Raw genomic sequence first — 24,584 nt, forward strand, 5'->3', positions numbered from 1 at the left:
TGTGGTACCCTGCAACTATGTTGCCAGATTGTAGACACATAGTTTCCCAATGCTATTCTCTAAGACATGTCATGCAAGTACTGTATGTATCTGCCATATGCTGAAGGGGCACCTTTTTTCTTGGCCTTTGACAGTTGAGATACATATTTTCAGTATCCACCCTATTTGTTGACTGTAATTTTTTTTAAACCGATGTTTAAGGGGAGGAGAGAAATCAAACTGAGTATGTATTGATTTACATGTGATTATTGGAAAACTGAAAACTTGATGATGGTGATGTATTTTTAAATTGCTGAAATGCACCCTGGAAACTTATAGGTGAAGGGCACATAAGAAATTAGATTAAACAATAATATGTAAGAGCAAAAACCGCCATAAAACAGTGCCTCCAATCCCCAACTCACAGAGATGGTCCAGGAGGATACCATGGTCAGTGGTATGAAAGGCTGCTGAGACTTGTAACAGGAGCAGCAGGATTTCATTTCCCCATCTCTACTTGAGAAAAGGTCATTTGTCAGGGCAACCAAGCCCAAGTCTGGGACAAAACCAGGCCTGAACCCAGACTGGAATGTGTCCAGATAGTTTCCCCTAAAAGTACCTGAAGCTGAATTGCTAGCACACTCACAAATACTTTATATGTAAGATGTTCATAGGTTAGAGAACTTATCACATGAGGTTTTTTAAACTCTTGTTTCCTTCCCCTTTAAAATAACTGCAGAAATGGGGGTAGTGACAGTCAAAGAGGAGGTTTGTGTAGGGAAATCAAGTGTCAGAAATATGATTTAATCCTGGTCCATTGAATTGTGGGGAATCACTATGGGCATGTTTCTAGAAGCAATTCTCAAAGTCAAGGAAGTCACTACAGCATCCCTTGCCTTTGGGAATTGCCACTCAAAATACACCTGTGGAAGGCTTTCTCTCCCCCTCACCCAGTAACAACAGCAGGCTTGGAATAAATAATATTTACAGTGCATAGTTCCCCCCTCCTTTCCCTTTCAAACAAAACCAAATGGAAGTAAAAAGCAAACACCATACCCTCAATATGGATATTTTTATTTTTTAACTGTTTAGATCCTTTAGAAACATGCTCGGCTGCAAAACCAAGGTAAAGATAAATGAAAAAAATAAGCTTAGCATCTTTGCAGTACATAAAAGTAGGTTTTCTTGTCAGGATTTCTATTTCAGCATGTGGTATTTCCCACAGCCTAACTGATCTTGAATTTCTCTGCTGGTTGCAGTACAGTTGACTCTTTCCCTTCATCCGTGGAAATAGACAGTGGCAGCTCATAAGTTCTGCCCATTTCTGAGAGCAACATAAAAAGTGGCAGCCAATGTTTAGTATAATCTGTTGTATGGGTCACACAAAGTGATTTACTGTGTTTATTTTATGCAGTTTTTATATGTATATAGTGCCCATTGATATTTAGCAAACCAGACTGGGTTTACCTTGGCATACCAACTCTTGCCTAACATAATTGATGTGGCACATTCACCAAAATAATGCTGGGAAGGAGTTTCCCCCAAAAAACTTATAAGCGAGTGCTTGGCTTTCATGCTATATTTGATTGTTATATCATCATTACACAGCTAACTTGTTGCGTAATTGTTTCAAAAGCTGCTTTCTTGAAGCAGTATGAAGCATTTAAACTTGTCTTTTGCCTACCAGCCAACTGAAATTTGAGTCCATCAGTAGTGTGCCAGAAGTGAGTATTAAATCACATCTGGATCCAATTAAGCACTGAAAGACTCTTATATTTGTAGGTAGTGGAGGAGGGTAAAACATGAAGCATTTTTGCCATAACTGGAAGGGTCACTGCTTCTGACACACACACACCCGGTCTGGGTGCAAACACGTAATCATGCTTTGGTACTCTAAAAACCAATTATTAATTTTGGTAAGACTTAATTTAGAATCCAACAATTTGTTCAACATCATTAAAAGTTATCACACGTAGCATATGGTTCATAAGTTGGTGTTTTTTGCATGTATAAAGTTAGTTTTCTTTTAACGACTTCATTTTCATGTGACTGTAAACAATGGTTTAGCGTGACTTGCACAGTTTGCAGTGAGCCTTGGGCTTATATGTTCCCACCTCTCACATGGCTGGAGAACTTTAGAAGCATTTTCTTTTTTGTTCACCTTAATCAATTTCAGGAGTTGCTGATGGGTCTCGTTAGATTAATCCTGCCCAGAGTTTGTTGGTGATGGTAGGGCTCGCAAATGTGTGCTTTTAACATGTATTCCTTGTTAGATATAAGTAAAAGTGCCTGTGGTCTCTTTCCTGCCTTCCCACTCCATCATTGCTGCCGGAAGCTTGACAGTCATGAGATGGTAGGGAATGGAGCTGCCAGCCAGAGTGAGTAGAGTGTGCGAGGTCTGTGAAAGTGTCAGTGACAGTTTCATAACCAAGCAAGCAGATTAATTTTCATCAACTTTTCACTTGTGTCTGTGTAGTTGAGTGTGCGGATTCATGGAGCAATGCAACAAACTAGAATTAAGCCAGGATATGGAACACAGATGCTATTACAAATCACAGTTAATGCAGACTGAGTTTTACAAAGCAACTGCAAACTGTAGTTTGCTGGCCCCAAACTATGGTTTCAGATGTACAAACAAATTATAGTTATGCTAAACAAACTATGGATTAGCATAAAGATAATCTAATGATATTCTAAAGATTAAAAATATATATAAATGAATTTTTGTAAGGGGGACAGAAATATTTTTTTAATGGCATAATGTTGTTTTCTAGAGTTGAAGAGAGTGGGAATCTCTTGCTTTTCTTCAAATGTCTCTCCTATTTCACTGAGTGGTGTGATCATCGGAAACGCACTTTGACCCATTTCAAGGTAGTGTTTTGAAAAGTTTTGTTTTCTTTCAAACCTTCCTTTTTCTCTGTTAACCATTGCATTATGGAACAAGAGAAAACTGAATGACATTGGTTTTTGAAATATGGGTTAATTTAATGGTACTGCAAGGTTTTTTTGGGGGGGGGGGAATAAATTCATGGTTGTTTGGTTCTGTGCTATTTTAGAAATCTCAGTTCCTCAAAAACAATGTTTTATGGTTGTGTGGACAGCCGAGTTGAAACTTTTCTGTTGAGGTTCTGGGAGAGTCAAGAGCATTGTGTGGTTGGTAGGCTGACAAGACTCCTCATTTGTAAGTCTGAACTGTTAGTCACAGATTCAAAGTCTGGTAACTCTGGAATTGTCATAGAAGAGGACTGGGGACTGGGTCACAACAATTTGAGGATTCCCCCAATATGCCTATTGAGGGAAGGGGAGAAGGCTTTAGTGGAGAGCAAATAAAGGGTTCAATTTGTCTGTCATAGGATGTAGTAGAAGGAGTGGCAAATCATGGAACATAAGACTGAGGAAGATGCTGTGATCAAATAAACTTTCAATCTACCTGGCTGTTGGTGGAGATTGAAAGTGCTCAAACAGGGAAAGGGTTGAGGTAATACAATGGAAGTGAGGTTTGGTGCCATTGCCCAACCACATATTTTGCCAAAGACAAACTATGTATTGCCATCTTTGCCCAGTCATTTACTTACAAAGGAATAGTGAAGTATGTCCTCTTTCTTACTTTTTCTTTCTGATGATTTGTATTATTAGACATGTTAGCGTTTTAGTCAATAGGTAACACACACAAACTAAAAACAAACAGTAATCTCTAAAGATTTTGCCATGTAAATGAGATTGGATACATAGTACAATTAAAGCAGCAGAGCTAGAGCGGAGCTGAATAGCTGTAAAAATCTTCAATGCTAGTGAATAATTAAATCAGAAAAGAGCATATCTGGTATGAAAAAAAGAGAACGCAGATCAGAATTTACTGATGAAGAAGGTACTTCTGAATAAGTCTTCAGCTGACATGCACAAAGTTGGACAATTATATTCAAACCAGCCCAAATGACTTCTGTTTTGAGATAAGGTTTAAACTGGCTGATCACAACACATATACCACAGTCTAAAAATAGTCATGTGGTGGCTTGAGGAGAGTGATATATTAAATACAATAAAAATTCACAGTTATTGCTTATTCTTACTGCAGAGTACTATGCATGATTGGGTAGAATCAGGTTCCACAGAGCTCAGTAGGACTAACTTAGAATTGTGCATGAGATTGTGGTTGTCTGTAAATACCTATTTGAATTGTATAGGACTGTACCTAATATTACCAAAATGGATGCATTTCCCTTCTAAGTACACTGACAGAGCTTAAAGTGTCAATAAGGTGCATTATGAATTGTTCAGTTATTAATATTCTTCAGGGTTTTTCAGGAAATGAGTAATTGTTTATTGGTAACAGTGTTCAATGCATAGACTATGTTGCATGGTATCTTTTAAGCAATATTAATATTGCCAAGCATGAGTTTCAGGTGCTGACTATTTCTGATTAAGAAATCTAAACAACTCAATCTGACTGGTCTCTTTGATATGATGAAATCCTGGCTTAATAAGCTAGGATATGTATGAGGTTCATGCACCTTCACACAGACCTTTTGCTTTCTCTTCACACTTCCCTTTCTGTGAGTGGAGAAGCAAACTAAGAAGTTGCCTTTAAAGGCAAACTGTGAATTGTGGTTAATGATTTCCCAACAAGCCAACTTTAAACAATGGGAAACTTCGTCAGATCTATTTGTAGGTCTGTTACTGATTAAAGATGAAAAGCTGTTTGTTGCCTCCATTTTATCCCCAATATATTGTGTCTTACTTTGCCATTAGACAAAAAACTGGTGTCTTAAATTCAGCTACTTTATGTTTGCTAGAAAATAACAAAAGTTTATTTTGCTTCAGCTAAGTCTGTCTCATTTCTCCCATGTTGTGCATTATGTGTTTCCTATATAAAACACATTAGACTGGTCACACGAGAATCCTACCTCTTCTTTCTGATTATTCTCCATACAGTGTTAAAGCATTTTTTAAAAAAATTCTTTATTCTTTTGAAATACAGGCAACCCCCCATTTACGTGGGGGTTACGTTCCGAAGTACTGCATGTGTCGGTGAAATGGTGTATATTTGAAACACCGTTGAAAACAAAAGCCTGCAAACACCCTGTTCCTCCCCCCTGCCGCCCCATTCTGCCTCTTTTTGTGATGTTTTTGGGCCACTTCTGGGTTCAATATGATGCGCATATACATGGTCGTGCACATATTGAATGCACATAGATGGGGCATTGCCTGTAGATTGGTTCCCTTGAAAAAAGAATATGTTACTGGTTTTATATTTGAGTCTAAGTTCTAGAATATTTGAGTCTAAGTTCTAGAATTAAAAAAGGCTCAGGCTTATTAAATCAGAAGGTGCAATTTCACCAAGTTAAGGTAGAAGTTATAACGGCTAAAAGTGTTGAATATACATATGTGAAGCTATTAACATGGAAAGACAAATTGAAACAGTGATAAAATGGTAATCTTTACCTACTTTTTACCATTTTCAGTTTTGTTAATAATTAAAAGTATGTGCCTATAGGCAAGGTTCTCAGGCACATAAAAGCATTGGGGTACTTCCCCAAGACGACTGGGTTGCCATCCATTCTTATGATATCCATGCGTTGCCGAACGTAACGGGTCTGATTGTTCCCTTTGCAGAATGTTTCATCTGTGATGCTGGTTATGTTGTTGAACTGCAAATCAAAACAGTGAATTTGAAAAATCTGAATATCCAATGCTAGTTAAAAGATATATACTAGTTTGATGTTTTCTTTCATTCGAATCCTATTCAATACTTCTCTCTATAACACTATGATGATTTTTGCTATAAATATGTACATTGTCTATAGGATATGGTTTTTCCAAACTCCGTACACTAATGTTTGGCTTCTTCTTGGTTCTTCCTATACAACATTGTTTGTCTATTGCATGGTATTCTGCCCTGAAAATTTCTTCTTTACATGAAGAAAAATAAAACTTGCAGATTCCTATAGATTACAAATGGGAGCCCCTATGGTAACATATCCCTTCAGAAGAATCTGTAAGTTACCAGAGAACAGTATTCTTTATTGGGCAGGTTACGGTTTCCCTTGCTTAGGCTTGCAGTGCCACAGCTTCTGTTTTATTTTATTTATTAACTTAATTTATAAACCACCTTTCTGCTGAAGTATTTTAAAATACAAAAATGAAACAAAAAATGTAAAGCTGAGTTCTCTTGGGCTATTGGTGGTTGTGTGTGTGTGTGTGTGTGTACACACACACACACACACACACACACGTTTGTACAACAGCAACAAAATGTTTTGACACCTGAAGATTCAGAGTACGCAGGCTCTCTGGCAAGTTAAGTGGGACGGACTCGAGTAAATTGTGTCCTAGGTCGAGAAATGACAAGTTGGTCAGCTTCTGTAAAAGAGAAACAGAAAAGGAGGGGAAAAGAAACTTTTACAAACAGTTTGAACAAGATAATTGGTTACTAATTGGATAATCTATTGATAGGGATTGGGCTATTCAGTTGCATTAAAAGAAGTTTGAAGCCTGTACAGTAGTATAAATAAATATATTACTTAATCTAGAAAGAATAACACATTTTTTAAAAAGTGATCTCCTTCAGTACTTTTGGACCAACACCAATATGATAGATGCTGTAGATGAAGAGAAAGGAGCATGGAAGAGAATCAAAGATTCCTCTGGGCATATACAAGCCATTCAGCATGTCACAATTAATGAATTAAATCCCAGCTTATTTGTGCTACTTTAACTGTTCCTTTTCATAACTTTCATTCTGAACAACTTGTTTTTGGATACAGTGGAACCTCGGTTTATGAACACCTCGGTTTACGAATTTTCAGTTTACGAACGCCGCGGACCCATCTGGAACGGATTAATTCACTTTCCATTACTTTCAATGGGAAAGTTCGCTTCAGTTTATGAATGGTTCAGTTTATGAACAGACTTCCGGAACCAATTACACCCATGCTTCGGGTTAAGTACGCTTGAGTACTCTGCAGACCCGTCTGGAACGGATTAATTCACTTTCCATTACTTTCAATGGGAAAGTTCGCTTCAGTTTATGAACGCTTCAGTTTAAGTACTCTGCGGACCGTCTGGAACAGATTAATCCACTTTCCATTACTTTCAATGGGAAAGTTTGCTTCAGTTTATGAACAGACTTCCGGAACCAATTGTGTTCATAAACCGAAGGTATCACTGTATTTTGAGCAAAAAGTGGTGAGATGCTATGTAGCATGGTAGGCTGCTGGGTTACGAAACAGACTGACAGCCCTCTTGGGGATGCAAAACTAGTTGTATGGTCCTTTGGATTGGGATCCCATGCAATATTGTATTGAAGAAGTAGAAAAGCTTCCCAAAGCATACACTATAAACTATAGGACAAATCTTGGGTATAGTTCTTAGATAGTCTGAAAAGCTAAACCACAAGACTGGGTTCAGAGGACATGCACACACCAGGCCATGGCTCACTGTCACAGCAGCAAAACAATGAGGAGGAGCCAAGTGGCCAGGATGTCCTCTCATGGAGCGTACATGTTGTACTAAGCCATGGTTTGGCTTAGCACGACAGGAATCAATTGTAATAATAAATTTTATTACCTTGAAAGCATTTGCTTTAATTCCTCTGCTTTTAATAAAGTTATTGTTTGCTTTCAGTGAAGTTAGCTTTGGAGGCAAAGCTGGAAGCTTGGCAAGTCTATTATCAGCAAGTGAAAGTTCTTCTAAGAATACTAGTTTTGCAAAGGTCCCATCTTCAATATCTTGTATCATATTTCCAGTCAAATCTATTCTTTTCAATGTGGCTAAAAAGAAGAAAGAAAGAAAGAAAAGATAGGCTCTGATGCTTTTCGTAAGCAATCACCTGCTAAACGCCTAGTAAAGTGTTGCTGCATACGTAGTAGGCTGTGCTGTGCAGCCTGGTTATGGAATCCTTGGTTGATAGTTTATCTGAAGCTCTCACAAGGAGAAAAATTAAGCTTGCCTTCAATGTCCTCCAACGTTCTTCCTTTACAGTGGCAGCACCAATTGTAAATGTCTAATTCATCCTTTTTAAAGCACTAGCCTGGTACCACAGATGACCAGGAATTGCATGCAACTGAGTGAGCAGACTAGTGGAAGAGAGTGATCATTCCTCTTCTGTGCCCGTGGGCTGTCAGGGAAGAGAAGCCCCACCACCACACTCAGTATAAAAGTGCACAAACAGGCTGACCTCCTCAGCTGTTATCTCCCTTTCACCACTTATCAAATGATTGCTCTGCAACCCTCTCAGGAGCTGGGTGCTGTGCTCAGTAGGAAGGTTTAAACCAGGGGTCAGCAAACTTTTTCAGCAGGGGGCTGGTCCACTGTCCCTCAGACCTTGTGGTGGGCCGGACTATATTTTGAAAAAATAATAATGAACGAATTCCTATGTCCCACAAATAACCCAGAGATGCATTTTAAATAAAAGGACACATTCTACTCATGTAAAAACACCAGGCAGGCCCCACAAATAACCCAGAGATGCATTTTATTTAAATAAAAGGACACATTCTACTCATGTAAAAACATGCTGATTCCCGGACCGTCCGCGGGCCGGATTTAGAAGGCAATTGGGTCGCATCCAGCCCCTGGGCCTTAGTTTGGGGACCCCTGGTTTAAACCATAGCATTCAAGCTACTTTATTTTTTATCCTTTTTTGCTGAGATTTTGACAGTGTCTGCTCCCTGCCAGCTTACACAATGTTGTTCTGCTAGTCTATGAGCATGTATTCTTTTTTGGTCTTCCTCCTAGAGTAGCACTGTGTCAACTTGGAGAAAGGAGTTCTAGGATTAATCCTTTCTCATTCAGTGGGCATTGTTCAAGGATAGTACCATGCTGTTTTATCTTATTTCTAGGGATGTCATTGATGAAGAAATATTAATTAATTAATTAATCCATTACTTAATTAACCATACATGTATATGCATATGAAGAAAATGGTACTGCTGAAGATTAAAATGTTCTTTCTTAGTTGTTATCTAGGTCTGACTTTGTGACCACAGGTATCATGTAAAGAGATAGTCAGTCCCTTGTGTGGGAAATGATTGCTTCTTCCAAGATGGTGATTCATACAATACCTGTGGTTATTTATCTGAAAAAAATAAGTTTTAAAAATAAGAATAATAAATGAGATGAAATTAAAAGGAATACAATGATCTTGGTCAGTGTTTATTTGTTTACTAATATAGATGGTTGCAATTAAAATTTTATGAATGAGATGTAATTCACCTTCAGTAGTAATAGTATATGCAGTAGTAGTATATGGACATGAGTATAAAGGTAATGAAATGCTTTACCCAAACTTTTAGTATAGTCAAGAAGTATGTAGTTTTAAATCAAGTACTGTATATACTTACGAATTTCAGCAAAATCTGATACTTTCACCTTCTTGATTTTGTTGAAACGTGCATAAAGATACCCAGTTTCTTTTGGCAGAGCTGGAACACTTTCAATTTCTGTTTCTTCACAGTAAACTGAACCACTTAAACAAACACACAGCAGACAAGTAGCCAAATCTGAAATAAGATAATTTTGTTTCTATGTAAGTGGAATTTGACTGTGTCGACCACAGCAAACTATGGCAAGTTCTTAAAGAAATGGGAGTGCCTGATCACGTCATCTGTCTTCTGAGAAATCTCTGTGTGGGACAAGAAGCTACAGTTAGAACTGGATATGGAACAACTGATTGGGAAAGGAGTACGACAAGGCTGTATATTGTCTCCCTGCTTATTTAACTTATATGCAGAATTCATCATGCGAAAGGCTGGACTGAATGAATCCCAAGCCAGAATTAAGATTGCCAGAAGAAATATCAACAACCTCAGATATGTTGATGACACAACCTTGATGGCAGAAAGTGAGGAAGAAATATAGAACCTTTTAATGAGGGTGAAAGAGGAGAGTGCAAAATATGATCTGAAGCTCAACATCAAAAAAACTAAGATCATGGCCACTGGTTCCATCAGTTCCTGGCAAATAGAAGGGGAAGAAATGGAGGCAGTGAGAGATTTTACTTTCTTGGGCTCCTTGATCACTGCAGATGGTGACAGCAGTCACAAAATTAAAAGACACCTGCTTCTTGGGAGAAAAGCAATGACAAACCTAGACAGCATCTTAAAAAGCAGAGGCATCACCTTGCCAACAAAGGTCCGTATAGTTAAAGCTATGGTTTTCCCCGTAGTGATGTATGGAAGTGAGAGCTGGACCATAAAGAAGGCTGATCGCCAAATAATTGATGCTTTTGAATTATGGTGCTGGAGGAGACTCTTGAGAGTTCCATGGACTGCAAGAAGATCAAACCTATCCATTCTGAAGGAAATCAGCCCTGAGTGCTCACTGGAAGGACAGATCCTGAAGCTGAGGCTCCAATACTTTGGCCACCTCATGAGAAGAGAAGACTCCCTGGAAAAGACCCTGATGTTGGGAAAGATGCAGGGCACAAGGAGAAGGGGACGACAGAGGACGAGATAGTTGGACAGCGTTCTTGAAGCTACCAACATGAGTTTGACCAAACTGCGGGAGGCAGTGGAAGACAGGATTGCCTGGCGTGCTCTCGTCCATGGGGTCACGAAGAGTCGGACACGACTAAACAACAAAAAGTGGACTGTTAGACGAATGATTGTCTGCAGAGGACAGCTTTGAATTTATTGTCAGTCAAGAGAATTTTTTACATAGCACTTTATTCAAACAGACTTGACCTAGTAAATTTTAGAATTTAGATTTCTAAAACATAGAAACGTACTATATCTATATATCTATATTTGAGATAGTGTGCATATTTTTTCTAAAATGTTTTCAACTCCATTCCTTATTGTTGTATGGGTTGAAAAATACAGATAGATGAAAGGATAACAAATGTAGGTTAACTAGAATTCCAGTTTTAATAGTCAGATCATGAGAAATAGTCTATATTTTCTTTTTCTTTGCTTTAATTGAAATATCTCTCAAACCTTACGATATTGGAATGAAATTTGATATGATAAATGGGTTCAATCCTCCTTGTTTGTTTTCAAGGAGAGGAATTTACTCACTTCACTATTTCCTACAGTATTTTTGTTCTCCTTCCCTTGTTCTTCTGACATTGAGAAACCTTAGTCATGATTCTGACCCAACTTGATTCTGACCGAACACTGATTGATCACATATTGTCAGCACTAACACTGTAGTGGAGAAGTGAGATCTGTTGCTAAGCTTTCTGCTTTCTCTGGCATCATCTTTGTCTGGGAAAATGCAACTCTGTGGTATCTATGAGCATGTGCTTGCTGTCTAGGCTTATAAAAAAAGTGAAATTTTTAAAGCCTGGAGTATGTGAGTGTGCATGCACACAGCTGCCATAACATGCTTCTCTGACTAGAAGTATTAGAAATAGGGGAGAAGAGGAGACCAGTTTATCTTGCACTTTGTGGTTCATTCAGGGCAATCATTACTTGCTCCAAGCAAGTGGCAAGTTGAATTCTGTTTTGTTTGTTTTTTTGTTTGTTTTAAGCTTGATATTGTACTGTAATGTGGTAAAATCTTACCTGTTAAATTTGTTGATCCCTCACTAAGTATCTCTTCATCTCTCTGCACTTGCAGTTCATTGTCATGGAAAAGGAGCATATCATTGGTTTCCTTATATGTAGGAAGTTATAAAAACACATGCAGGGATTAATATATTATTTTTCAATAGTGGTGGTAAAACCTTTAAAAGTTAATAAAACACATTGTCTGGAACATTTCCTGGAGCACTGAAAACAATCTAGTTAAAAACACACACACCAAAATCTAACATTCAGCAGTACTTATGGGATAGGTTAACTTAATGTGACACCTCATGTTGAATACAGACAGTTAAATTAAGCAATACTTTGTTATTTCCATTTGCTAGTGGGCAGATCAGATGTCATGTTCCTGGCCCAACAACCATAATTTATTGGATCAGGCATGCACTGCATGTGAGCTTCTTTCCCTGGCACACTCAGCTTAATCCTATATAATAATGTGCAAGTGTCTCTGCGTCCAGATTCCCTGTGTCCCTGTGTCCGCGCTACTGTGCATGTGCCCCATGGACACAGGGATTGGACGCAGAGACTGCACGCACACACACACACTCTCCCCACCCCCACCCCTCTGCCTACAGATTACCTACGGCTGCCAACCGCCGCTCCCGGCTGCTCCCCCCGGCAACCAGCAGCCAGCGGGCGTCGCACGCACACATGCGCACCCTCCCCCCCACCCCCAGCCGCTCCGCTTTGACCTTTCGGTCTCCGAAGCCCCGTCTCATGCTGGAGGTGTGTGGCAAGGCGGCGGGGGAGAGAAGCGCTCCCCCCCGCCACCTTGCCGTGCACCGCCGGCATGGGACGGCGCTTCCTCGGCGAAGGAAAGCAGGCAGGCTGTCTGCCTGCTTGCCTTCGCCGAGGAAGCTGAAGTGGCAGCGGGCGCTTTCTGGGTGAAGGCAAGCAGGCGGGCTGTCTGCCCGCTTGCCTTCGTCAAGGAAGTGCCCGCTGCCGCTTCGGCTCGGCGGCAGCAGCGCTTCCTCGGCGATGGCAAGCAGGCAGACAGCCTGCCTGCTTGCCTTCGTCAAGGAAGTGCCCGCTGCCGCTTCGGCTCGGCGGCAGCAGCGCTTCCTCGGCGATGGCAAGGAGGCAGACAGCCCGCCTGCTTGCCTTCGCCGAGGAAGCCAAAGCGGCACCGAGCACCGAGGGAAGCCGGCTTTGGGTTGGCGGCGGCGGGAAGAAGGGGAGGAATTCCTTCCCTTCTTCCCGCCGCCAAGCCAGTCCCTGAGCCAAATTGTGGTGCGGTGGGGGCTTTTCGTCATTTGCCTCCCCCTTGGCTTGGGGAAGGCAAACGGCGAAAAGCCCCAGCCGTGCCGCAATTCGGCTCCGTCCCCCGCGCGCTTTGGCTTGGGGAAGCAGGCAGGGAGACTGCAACAGCCCGGAAAGCTGCGGGCTGTTGCTGTCTCCCTGCCTGCTTCCCCGAGCCGTAGCGCATTGGGGGACAGAGCCGAAGATCGGCGGGCGCTGTTTGCCGGGGTTGACAAGCCCCGGCAAGCAGCGCCCGCCGATCTTCGTGTCCCAGGGCTTCCCCTCTGTTCCCGCCTGGCTAGTGCCCATTTATTAAACGGGCTGAATGACACTAGTATAAGATAACCTGGCTGGTAGTTTGCTGTGATGACTGAACTGGGAGGTTGTGGGTTTAATGCTGGGATCAAACCATGGTTACCAATTCTGAATTGCAGTGAATACTCAGACTAATTAGAAGTGGGATGGTGTGTGGAGGCAGTGACAGGCTGGATGTGGGCCAACAAAGGTGTTGTATGTTCCAATTTCTTGAGTCCCAGAGGTGAACACAGCTTGTTCTGGACAGGATTGCACTCCACTGGAAGGAGCAGGTTGATAGCTTGGGGGTACTCCTGGCTCCAGCACTGTTACTTGAGGCCTAAGTGGCCTCTGTGGCTAGGAATGCCTATTTCCAGCTATGGCTTGTTTGCCAGCTATGGCCCCGTTTGGACAGAGATGACTTGACCACAATTCTCAGTGCTCTGATAATTTCCAGGTTAGATTATTACAGTGCCCTCTGGAGCTGCCCTTTAAGATGACTTAGAAACTTGTAGTGGTTCAAAATGCAACAGACAGATTACTGGCTGGGGCTGCCTTTACTACTCATATATAACCCCTGTTCTAAAACAGCTGCATTGGCTGCTAATTCTTTTCTGGGCTCAATTTAAGGTGCTTATATGCTAGTATTTAAAGTCCTAAACAATTTAGACCTCAAATATCTGAAAGCTCCCTCATTCCCTACAGACCCTTTCCCAGTGTTAATATTAGCAGAGAGGGCCCTCTTGGTAGTTCCATCAGAATTTTGGAATTTCGGAATCCTGCCCTGGGATCTGCAGGGAAATGAAATGAGGGACTAAAAGCCTCTCAGATACCACAATAACACTCTGAAGCTGGACAAACAACTGATTGTGTCTTGCTCCATATCATCAGCATTATAGTTGAGACAACTACTGGGACTGAGCTGACCATCCTTTTTGCAACTCCATATTGCTCAGCCGTCAAGCAGGATGAACCCCCATCACATCAGCTGGGACCTCTGGCCTTTCATTTATTGTTTAAGTATATGAAACATTTATAAACTGCTTAATACAGGCAGTGGCCATTTTAGGTGTGACTAATATGTGTGTGACTGTGTACATGTGCATCACACTGAACCTGAAAGTGACCCAAAAACATCACAAAAAGGAACGGGGGCAGAACGGGGTGTTTGCCGGCTTTTTCAGTGGTTTTTCTAATATATGTGATTTCACTTAAACACGCACTGTGTTGGAACATAACCCCTGAATAAGTTGGGAGTTGCCTTATTTAAAAATCTCAGAGCAGCATGACTATGGATAGTTACAGCTATTTCTGTACAACAGTGATGTTTCTGGGATTTTCTTGTGCCTTCAGTTGCATAGGAGGAAATCCCGGTATGCATTTCCTCAGGAGGATGTCACTGCCCATAGGTTGGCAATGGGGCTGTAGGTGAACAATTGCCATATGGGGGGCTTCCTGGCTCCAAGGGGTACTAGTTAAGATGGCTATGTTACCCCAACATTGAGAGCAGCATGCCTCTGAAAACCAGTTGCTTGTAAGCTTCCCATAGGCATCTTGTTGGCCACTGGAGAATAGAATGATGGACAAGCTAGATCTTTGGCAGGGTTATCCTTATATACTCATGTTTTGAAGGGACATGGAATGGTGGAGGGATCCAACAAGGTGACTTAATTTAATTTACTGTAAACTGAGCAGGGTTTTGTTCTACTGGGTCTTTTTTTTCCTTCAGGCTGTTTTATAAATAATTATAAATCATACCCCATTCCCCCTCAAGGTATGCAAATGTGCCACCAAGTTTGGGTATTGCTGCTTTGATGTTGTTCCTGTTCATGAATTAAAAGACAGGAAAATCATAAATGATATTAAAATATGAGGTGGCAAACTATTGTGCTACTTGCAAAAATGCAGGTAAATGTATGGAATATATGATGATAATAATAATAATAATAATAATAATAATAATAATAATAATAATAATATATTATTTATACCCCACCCATCTCGCTGGGTTTCTCCAGCCACTCTGGGCGGCTTACAACAGAAAAATGAAATAAAATAATTAAACATGAAAAGCCTCCCTAAACAGGGCTGCCTTCAGATGTCTTTAAAAATCTGGTAGCTCTTTTTCTCTTTGACATCTGATGGGAGGGTGTTCCACAGGGCAGGCGCCACCACCGAGAAGGCCCTCTGCCTGGTTCCCTGCAACTTGGCTTCTCGTAACAAGGGAACCGTCAGAAGGCCCTCGTCACTGGACCTCAGTGTCCGGGCAGAATGATGGAGGTGGAGACGCTCCTTCAGGTATACTGGACTGAGGCCATTTAGGGCTTTAAAGGTCAGCACCAACACTTTGAACTGTGCTCAGAAACGTACTGGGAGCCAATGTAGATCTTTCAAGACCGGTGTTATGTGGTCTCGGCGACCACTCCCACTCACCAGTCTAGCTGCCGCATTCTGGATTAGTTGTAGTTTCTGGGTCACCTTCAAAGGTAGCCCCACATAGAGTGCATTGCAGTAAGCCAAGCGAGAGATAACCAGAGCATGCACCACTCTGGCGAGACAGTCTGCAGGCAGGCTCAGCCTGCGTACCAGATGGAGCTGATAGACAGCTGCCCTGGACGCAGAATTGACCTGTGCCTCCATGGACATGAGAAGAACTTATGTCTAGTATGCATTTAAATGTTCATTGAGTTAATTTTGTTGTTCATATCCTGTTTTAGTATTATGAAAAGAAAAGCAATTTGTCTTTGTTTTAATACGCTTCATTTGTACCCACTGTTATTTGGTTCTCTTTTAAGTGAAACATTAGCTTCTCCCCATTTAGTACTCTAATCACTTTGCCCTTCTTTAACCCCTTTCTCACTTCTTTTTACTATTAAATGTATTACTCATCCTTCACTGAAGGACCCAGGGTGGGTTATAGCAACCTAAAACATCATTAAATGCAGCTTACATTACAGTGGTACCTCTGGTTAAGAACTTCATTCATTCCGGAGGTCCGTTCTTAACCTGAAACTGTTCTCAACCTGAAGCACCACTTTAGCTAATGGGGCCTCCTGCTGCCGCCACGCCGCAGGAGCATGATTTCTGTTCTCATCCTGAAGCAAAGTTCTTAACCTGATGTACTATTTCTGGGTTAGCGGAGTTTGTAACCTGAAGCGTTTGTAACCTGAGGTATCACTGTACATGGACTAGTTTTGGATAAAACAAATTCGCAAGATATGTACTGTAAACTGAAGTTCATCTTACTGAAGCGCCATCTACTGGTGCAAAGCAGAGTTTACTACTGTATACTTAAAATGTTACACTTTCTCCTTTTTAGGTAAACAATTTTAAAAATAGTAAATAGACTTCTTTAAGGAATAAACAGTTAAGAACTTAATACATAGGCAGATAATGTAAAAAATAAATTGTCACCATCTGTGACGGTTAGAGCATGGTGCTAATAATGCCAAGGTTTCAGGTTTGATCCCCCATATGGGAAAATGCATATTCCTGCATTGCAGGGGGTTGGGCTAGATGACCATTCCTACTCTATGATTCTATGAATACTGCTACCATGGATGAGTTGCACTTCCCTTGAAAGAGCAAGTAGGCAGTATGGGAGTGCTTTTGGATCCAGCTTTGTCACATGGCCAACCGCAACAACAACATACATGCTAAAACCTATTATTTCTTTTTCACATTGGCTCTGAACATCATGTTATGAGGCTTTGATCCACCATAGGTTTTCTGCATATGTGCACTACATTCTATACAATATAATTTTAAATACTGATTTTATTTATTTTTTGTACTCGTAGACTGAATGGTCACAGAGCAGGTATTTAATACTATTGAATAGGGCAGCACTTTGTGAATGCATTAAATGTAGTGGCAGTTTATAAGGCTTGTTAAGGTACAATGCTCTGTTTTGGTTTGAATAATTGAGGATTGTACTGTATAGCTGTTTATCATTTATATAATGCACAAAGTTTCTTATAATATTTATTAATGTTGCTCTCATAAAATAGGCCACTGTTAAACCTATTTTACACAAAATGGATTGCGGGTTGGGATAAGCCTAAGACTTGTCTAGACCAGAAAATGACCACACTTGCTTTTTGTATATAAGTGCAGAATGTAACAGTGATAATGTAACAGATAATTGGTAAACTGTACTTTAGAAATAAAAGGGGAAGAAAGTCATGCATTAAGGCAAACATGGGCTCACACCCATTGTTTGTGGCCCACAGAGGTATGTCACATTCCCCATTCCTATGTGCCCTAACAGTTCCACTATGATAAAGGAACAAAATAAAACAATTGTGTGTAACTATATTATGATTTTATTTTGGCTAACTTTACATTATCCTTATTTTTTCCGACTTGTTTTCATAATTACCCATGGAACATGCTTGCATGCATAGATGAACACAGAACTTTTCAAATACCTGATTTTTTACTGCATCCTGTGGCTTGTCTTCATAATCCTCCTTAAATATTATGTCTTCATAACTTTGTTTAAATATCGTCTCTTCAAGAGTGGCCAAACCAGGGTCATAAAATGTGGCTGAGTGTTGTTTAGGTGGTGCCAACTTCACCAAGGGCAACAAAAAATAAAAGAAGAGACCAAATTTCTGCAAAGTCTTCATTTTGAGAGGCTGGGGCTTGAATTGAGCTGGAAGGACTAAGCAGAATGATTTCTTTGTGACTGGAAATTAAAAAAAAGCAATCTCTCAAAACAATATTTAAAGCGTAGAGGTCTAGTTGGCAGTGATTTCTAATGCTTAAGGAACGTGGAAAAATTATTAACTCTTAGCATTCTTTCTATAAATATTTCCAATGTTAAAAAGTTGACAATGTACAGTGTAGAAAAATAGAAGTACAAATTGATACATTGCAGATTTGTTTTGTGAGTTAAGTGCTGATACATACATACAAAACATTGTTTTAGATTTTGTATGTATGGTGATGAAATAGTTAAAAGGAACAGGGCTGAGCCCAGCCTGGGACTGAAAAGAATATTTTTCATTGTCTTAAGGACTATTTTGTAGAGCAAATTAAACTTTGAAATATGCAACAAAGTAATAATGTATTTAAATATATAAAATATCATGCATACAATTGAAAAAAAATACTATAACTTTTAACATATGCAATCTAGTATATAATAAACTTTTACAATAACATGTTAAAACTAATAATATAACTTCTTGGAAGATAACACCTACCGTTTTCGCTGATTGAGATCTCTTGTGTGATTGTTTCAATATGGTTTTCTCTGCATTAATTCCAAATGGCTAGACAAGACTGAGATTATTTTCAGCAGTCTGAAATGATACTACTACAAAAACTGTCAAAATTTAAAAGCACCTTCTGTGGGGTAAATAAGGCTGGGTCAGCATGCAGTCTTGGATGCAAAATGATAAATCAGTCCTGCTCGACTAAAATATTGGAAAAGGTTCAACTTCATATGTTGATATAGTTGCTCTTATCATTCAAAGCTTTAACTGGACCAACTGCAGTTTCATGCAATAAAGACTTAAGCAAAGTCATATGCTTCTCATTTAGTTTAGCATTTAATGGAAGACAAAGGAGCTGACTTCCGTTTCAGTTTAGGCATACACATTCCACTTTTTTGTGCAGTTAAAACTTGCAACTCAAGATACCACAGAGGAAATTCAAGCTTTTAGTTTGCAGTTTAGTTGGTTGTAGGTTTTGAAAATCTTGAGAGCATTCTAACCTTAATGGCTCATTATAGAAAACAGTGTGATGTATATTCACTGAGAATGACAGAAAGTGCATATGAAAGTGCATATGGCAGAAAAATTACATTTCATTGAAAAATAATTCAGATTCATGTCTTGATAATGAAAATGCTTCCAATGTTTCATACCTCTTAAAAGAGGAGAAATCTTTCAGTTTGATACACAGCCAGTGAAGATAAACAGAACCTAAATGTACAAACAGCATTTATTGTTGAAAGGCATCACTGCTGAAACTGTCTGTGGTTTGGTATGTTACTTTTAGCTGGGACTCCAAATAGAAGATGCATCAGCTGAGAATATTTTCATTTTGGATTAGTTTTTTAATCCCAAAGCTATGCTGTTGTAGAATGTTTATTGCTCCAAGAAAAGCCAGAGTTCAGACACCAGCTGTTTGCTGTGGAACACCATCTCAGTTGGAGTTGGATGCTTTGCTTTAAGTACATCTGCTGGTTTACAGTCTTCATTTGAAACTTGATCCATTCTGAACATAAATGTTTCCCCTGAATTCACTGTGCAGATGGAAAATAATCGTAGCAAAATTGAAAATCAGTGCATGCTATTTTAAAATACTATGTGTCCTGTTAATATTAATACTGAGGCACCAGAATAATTTTGAAGTTTTTTAGCCCAACTGTTCCCATCATTGGTTTTATTTTCTCTTAAATTCAGTGACTGATGACAGTTTCTCTCACTTTTATGCCACTTTTACAACTCAAGCTAATATATGGACAGTCCAGGATAAACATGATGGGTTGCATCCGGAGCAGTGTTCACTCAAGCGTTATCCTCCTCCAAAAGCCACTCCTGGGGAAAGGCCTGAATGTGGGGTGGGAAGAGAGAGTTGTCAGGAGTGGGTGTAAGGAATCACTGGAGGCAGCTCTTGAACAATACACCTACCCAACATTCTAGGCCATTCCTGAAACTTTTTGACCCTTGGTATATGCTTTTGGATGGGCAGACAACTGTGCAGGGGTGGAGAGGGTAGCACATTCACTTTGCAGGAGCACTGCTTTGATTGCAACCTCTGGTGTTTGAGAAGAAAAGTAAAATTGAGCCTGTTGTTGCTCAGATAACTGTTGTGGCTCTTTTGACTCTTTTTATAATATGATTCTCTGAGATTTTATTTCTTTGTATGTTGGCAGGGAGACTGTAAATTGAACTGGAAAGCTCATCCCCTCAAATTTGGATGCAAATTGTGATTTTAATAAGGCTCTACCTATAAGGCAAATAACTCCCCAGTCATTTTTCTCTGTTTAACTGTATAGGGAAGGGGCCAAGGCCTCTCTTCATCTCTACTATTCCTGTAGACATGCATTTATTAGCTCAGTAATTTCCAAAGTGTATGCCAGGACAAATGAGTGTACAGTACTGTAACAGAACTGCTAATACAGAGCTTTCAAAACTTTTCATGTTGGTGATATACTTTTTAGACATGCATCATTTCACGACACAGTTTTACTAGCAACCCGGGAGTTTAACTAACCACAGGGGTCAGCAACCTTTTTCAGCCATGGGCCAGTCCACTGTCCCTCAGACCATGTGGTGGGCCGGACTATATTTTGAAAAATATGAACGAATTCCTATGCCCGACAAAGAGACGCATATTAAATAAAAGCACACATTCTACTCATGTAAAAACACCAGGCAGGCCCCACAAATAACCCAGAGGTGCGTTTTAAATAAAAGGACACATTCTACTCATGTAAAAACATGCTGATACCCCGACCGCTGCGGGCCGGATTTAGAAGGTGATTGGGCTGCATCCAGCCCACGGGCTTTAGGTTGCCTACCCCTGATTTACTAACCCTTTTCCAGCCCTGGGAGGAGCACGGGGAGCATTTGCATGACACACTTACACGATGCAGCCGACATACTAATGTGTCGTGACACACAGTTTGGAAAGCTGTGCTGTAGTCATAATGAGGGTGTCTGCCACATCTCTGAACTGTATGTGATTGGTATAATTCAGTCATTGTTATAGAGAAAAACTAGAATTTTTAGCCACTGGAAGGAAGTTCTCAGTTGTGTGTCTGCTTAAGTCGGTGCTCTCTGGGTTTTAGTCCTTCAAATTGCATGCAGCTCAGTGGTGCTTAAAATGCACAGGGGCTGAGCGTCTCTGGGGGTGAAACAGATTTCTGACAAATGAATTCTCCTGTTTTTTAAATAAGTTCTTTTTATTTGTATGGTGCAGTAAAATCTAGTTGTTCTTGCTGCTGTGCTGCCCACTCAGATCCAGCATCCAATTCCCACACAAGCCAGCTAGATGCTTATGTGAAGCCCCCAAGCAGGATCTGAATGCAATAGTCCTCTCCTCATTTGTGATTCCCAGCAACTAGTGTACAGAGAATTCATCTGACAGTAGATACCGGTACCACCTCTGTGTGGCACAGTATGTTGTAGCTGCTCATGCGCGATAAACCTAAATACCTCCTTGTATTATTCTTACGCACTTTAAAAATAAGTGTATAATTTGTCTCTATTTTTATTGAAAATTTGGGAAACACTTTTTTAATTTGCAGAGTAACCGCTGTGGTGTTCTTCATATGTTGTGGGACTACAACTCCCGCCTTTAACTCTTACTGTTGGTAATGCTGACTGGGGCTAATGGGAGTTGGAGTTCAAAAGTATCTGGAGCACCACATGTTGTCTACTTGTAGATCCATCTCTTTGGCCTGTAGCTTTTGTGCCCTCTTAGCATCTTGCTTCTAGTTTCATAGTTGAGACATGGAAAGATGCAGCTGTTGCTTGGCTGAAAGACCAGGTGCCATTTGGCTCCTTCCTTCCCCGAACTGTTTGCATTTATACTGGTCGTCATAACAACAGCTATGTGACTAAGAGCCCCCAGTTTGCTTGTCTGAGACTTCTTTCCCTATCCTTTTTGTGTCATGTCTTTTAATTTGCATACCTGCAGGCGGGGACAGGCTGCCCCCCACCTTTTAGCTGTTTTAAAAATGTAGGTGCTTCATTAAGGTAAAGTTACAGTCGTGAACGACTCTGGGATTGTGGCTCTCATCTCGCTTTACTGGCTGAGGGAGCTGGTGTACAGCTTACGGGTCATGTGGCCAGCATGACTAAGTCGCTTCTGGCGAACCAGAGCAGCACACGGAAACGCTGTTTACCTTCCTGCTGGAGGGGTACCTATTTATCTACTTGCACTTTGATGTGCTTTCGAACTGCTAGGTTGGCAGGAGCAGGGACCAAGCAACGGGAGCTCACCCTGTCGCGGGGATTTGAACCGTCGACCTCCTGATCGGCAAGCCCTAGGCTCTGTGGTTTAGACCATAGGGCCACCCGCGTCCCTAGGTGCTTCATAACTGATGATTAATAATATTTCACCCTTAAGGTAAAGGTAAAGGGACCCCTGACCATTAGGTCCAGTTGTGACCGACTCTGAGGTTGCGGCGCTCATCTCGTGTTATTGGCCGAGGGAGCCAGCGTACAGCTTCCAGGCCATGTGACCAGCATGACAAAGCTGCTTATGGCGAACCAGAGAAGCACATGGAAACGTGTTTACTTTCCCGCTGTAGCGGTGCCTATTTATCTACTTGCACTTTGACGTGCTTTCGAACTGCTAGGTTGGCAGGAGCTGGGACTGAGCAACGGGAGCTCATCCCGTCGCAGGGATTCGAACTGCCGACCTTCTGATCGGCAAGCCCTAGGCTCTGGGGTTCAACCCACAGCGCCACCAGCGTCCCTTACTTCAGGTTAAAATAGTGATGATTACAAAATGCTAACAGCAAGGGAGAGCTGCTACCTTGTGAGCTTCCCAGAGGCATCTCATTGGTAGTCACTAGAGATAGAATGCTGTACTAGATTGACCTGTGCTCTGATCCAGATTGGCTTCCCTGGTAAATCACAAGGAAATATAATGTAATAATAATAATTTGTTATTTATACCCCCGCCCATCTGGCTGGGTTTCCTCAGCGATTCTGGGCGGCTCACAATCGAATATTACAAACACAATACAGCAGGTTTTCCCAAACTAAGGCCCGCGGGCCGGATGCGGCCCACGAGGCTCTTTTATGTGGCCCCCGGCAACGCCTGCTGTCGCTGCCTACTCTTAAGAGCGCAGCGCAGCTGCCCATTTTTGGGTCACTGGAACGTCGGAAATAGCTTGTGCACATGCGCAAGTGTTATTTCTGGCGCACTTCCGAGCCGGAGGAGGCGCATGTTATACAGGACACTAATTGTAGTGGTCTGTATAATGAGAAGGGAACCACTTTGGTGTTCTTCCTACATTGCTGGACTACTATTTCCTCGCCTGCCACCTTAAATACTGAATCCACTCCATGGGAATAGTGTATCCACAACATTTGTTGATATTGCAGTGTTCAGCACAGTGCACCCTAGAGTATATAAGTCAAATACTTTGTAGTCTCTTAAGAAGGTACTTCAAAGTTATGAGGTAATAGTTGTGAAGCCTTTATTTTGTACTTTCCTTTTTCTCTTTTAAAAATTCATTCTATTTCATATGTCTTAATGGGTTGTTATTTTTTAATAAAGGCATGCCATTTTTTCAAAAAATACTGTTGCCATGTGCAGTATGAATTGGTCAATACTAAGTGATGCAGCACCGCAAAAGATAGGTTATGGGCACAGGCAAATGAGCTGGTCAAAGGTAGAGGAAAAGACTTCAGTTTATTCCACACTTTGTAGCAAACTTCCTGTGACCACATCTGGCAAAACATGCTTTGACTGTAATGTATATATATATGCAGAATAGATTAGAAGCCCATGAACCTTTCTGAACATGATCTGTTCCTACTTGGTTTTTTTAAAAAATAAGGTGGCCTGAAGGCTTCCTGGCACTTTTTTCTTAATAAAACCCAATTTTAGCTGTTTGGAGCAGCTAGAAGGTGTGGTGCTATTTGTTATTTGTTATTTGAGATAAGAATCCAATGTCCTTATTCAGACCAGGTCTCTCCTACTGGTTTCTCTGTCTTGTGATTCCTGATGTCAGATTTATGTCCATTCATCCTTTGGCATAGGGTTTGGCCTGTTTGTCCAATATAGAGAGCTGAAGGGCACTGTTGGCATTTGATGGCATACACAGTGTTAGAAGATGAGCAGTTAAATAATCCTGAGATGGTATGTTTGATGTTGTTGGGGCCAGTAATGGTGTTGTCCGGGTGTATGTGGCAGCAAAGTTGGCATCTGGGTTTATTACAGGCTCTGGTACCAGTGTCCATGTTAAGTCTGGTGGTGGTATTGTGGGTGAGGAGTTGTTTAAGATTGGGTGGCTGTCTGTAGGCAATGAAAGGTCTTCCTCCCAGAGCTTGAGAAAATTTCAGAAACAGACTGGAAAGAGAAGTTGCTGAATTGCAACTCATTACCAAGCTTAAAACCATGGAGAGACCTGGTCTGAATAAGGACATTGCATTCTTATCTCATTATACATGATAAAGCTTTCTTATGCCATCTCACCCCTTGCTTTCTCCTGCAAGACCAATTGCAGTCATTAACAGCCGTCAACAGGTTTACCACTCCTATCAGCCAATCACCCATTCCCACCACCCTTCTGAGTAATACCCCTCCCCACCTTCTGACTATACATAAGGGTCTGGTGACTTCTGTTTCAGTGTATCTGAAGAAGTGTGCATGCACACGAAAGCTCATACCTATGACAAAGTTAATTGGTCTCTAAGGTGCTACTGGAAGGAATTTTTTATTTAATGGTAGAATACCTGCAGCTAGCAAAGGTGACAGGAAGGATAAGAGGACAAACAAAACAAAAAGTCTACCGGTATAAGGAGTGGAGAATTTTTAAAGAATACTAAAAAAATTATGTTATAAAAG

The 24,584-nt window shown here is 40.9% G+C and overlaps 2 protein-coding genes across 5 annotated transcripts in view; one reads left to right on the forward strand and one right to left on the reverse strand.

Annotated features, from left to right (window-relative positions):
* CENPP (centromere protein P) overlaps window positions 1–24,584 on the forward strand; it is a 165,746-nt gene that overhangs the window by 11,207 nt on the left and 129,955 nt on the right. For both annotated transcript variants that reach the window (XM_035106202.2, XM_035106203.2), the window contains exon 6: window positions 2,754–2,850. In XM_035106202.2, coding sequence (XP_034962093.1) covers window positions 2,754–2,850 — 97 coding nt within the window. The remainder of the gene's footprint in view (window positions 1–2,753; window positions 2,851–24,584) is intronic.
* Window positions 1,033–18,707, reverse strand: OGN (osteoglycin). 3 transcript variants are annotated; one of them, XM_035106200.2, is made up of 7 exons: window positions 18,251–18,707; window positions 17,471–17,706; window positions 11,484–11,574; window positions 9,321–9,479; window positions 7,546–7,748; window positions 6,244–6,339; window positions 1,033–5,627 (listed from the first exon to the last, which is right to left on the reverse strand). In XM_035106200.2, the coding sequence occupies exons 2-7, from the start codon at window positions 17,669–17,671 to the stop codon at window positions 5,454–5,456; spliced, it is 924 nt and encodes a 307-aa protein (XP_034962091.1). In that variant the 5' UTR covers window positions 17,672–17,706; window positions 18,251–18,707; the 3' UTR covers window positions 1,033–5,453. The 3 variants fall into 3 exon arrangements, with proteins under 3 accessions (XP_034962091.1, XP_034962090.1, XP_060127476.1); XM_035106199.2 differs by having other exon boundaries at window positions 17,471–17,730; XM_060271493.1 differs by lacking the exon at window positions 18,251–18,707 and having other exon boundaries at window positions 17,471–17,764.

Source organism: Zootoca vivipara, chromosome 2 (assembly GCF_963506605.1).
Source record: "Zootoca vivipara chromosome 2, rZooViv1.1, whole genome shotgun sequence".
Lineage (NCBI taxonomy): Eukaryota > Metazoa > Chordata > Lepidosauria > Squamata > Lacertidae > Zootoca > Zootoca vivipara.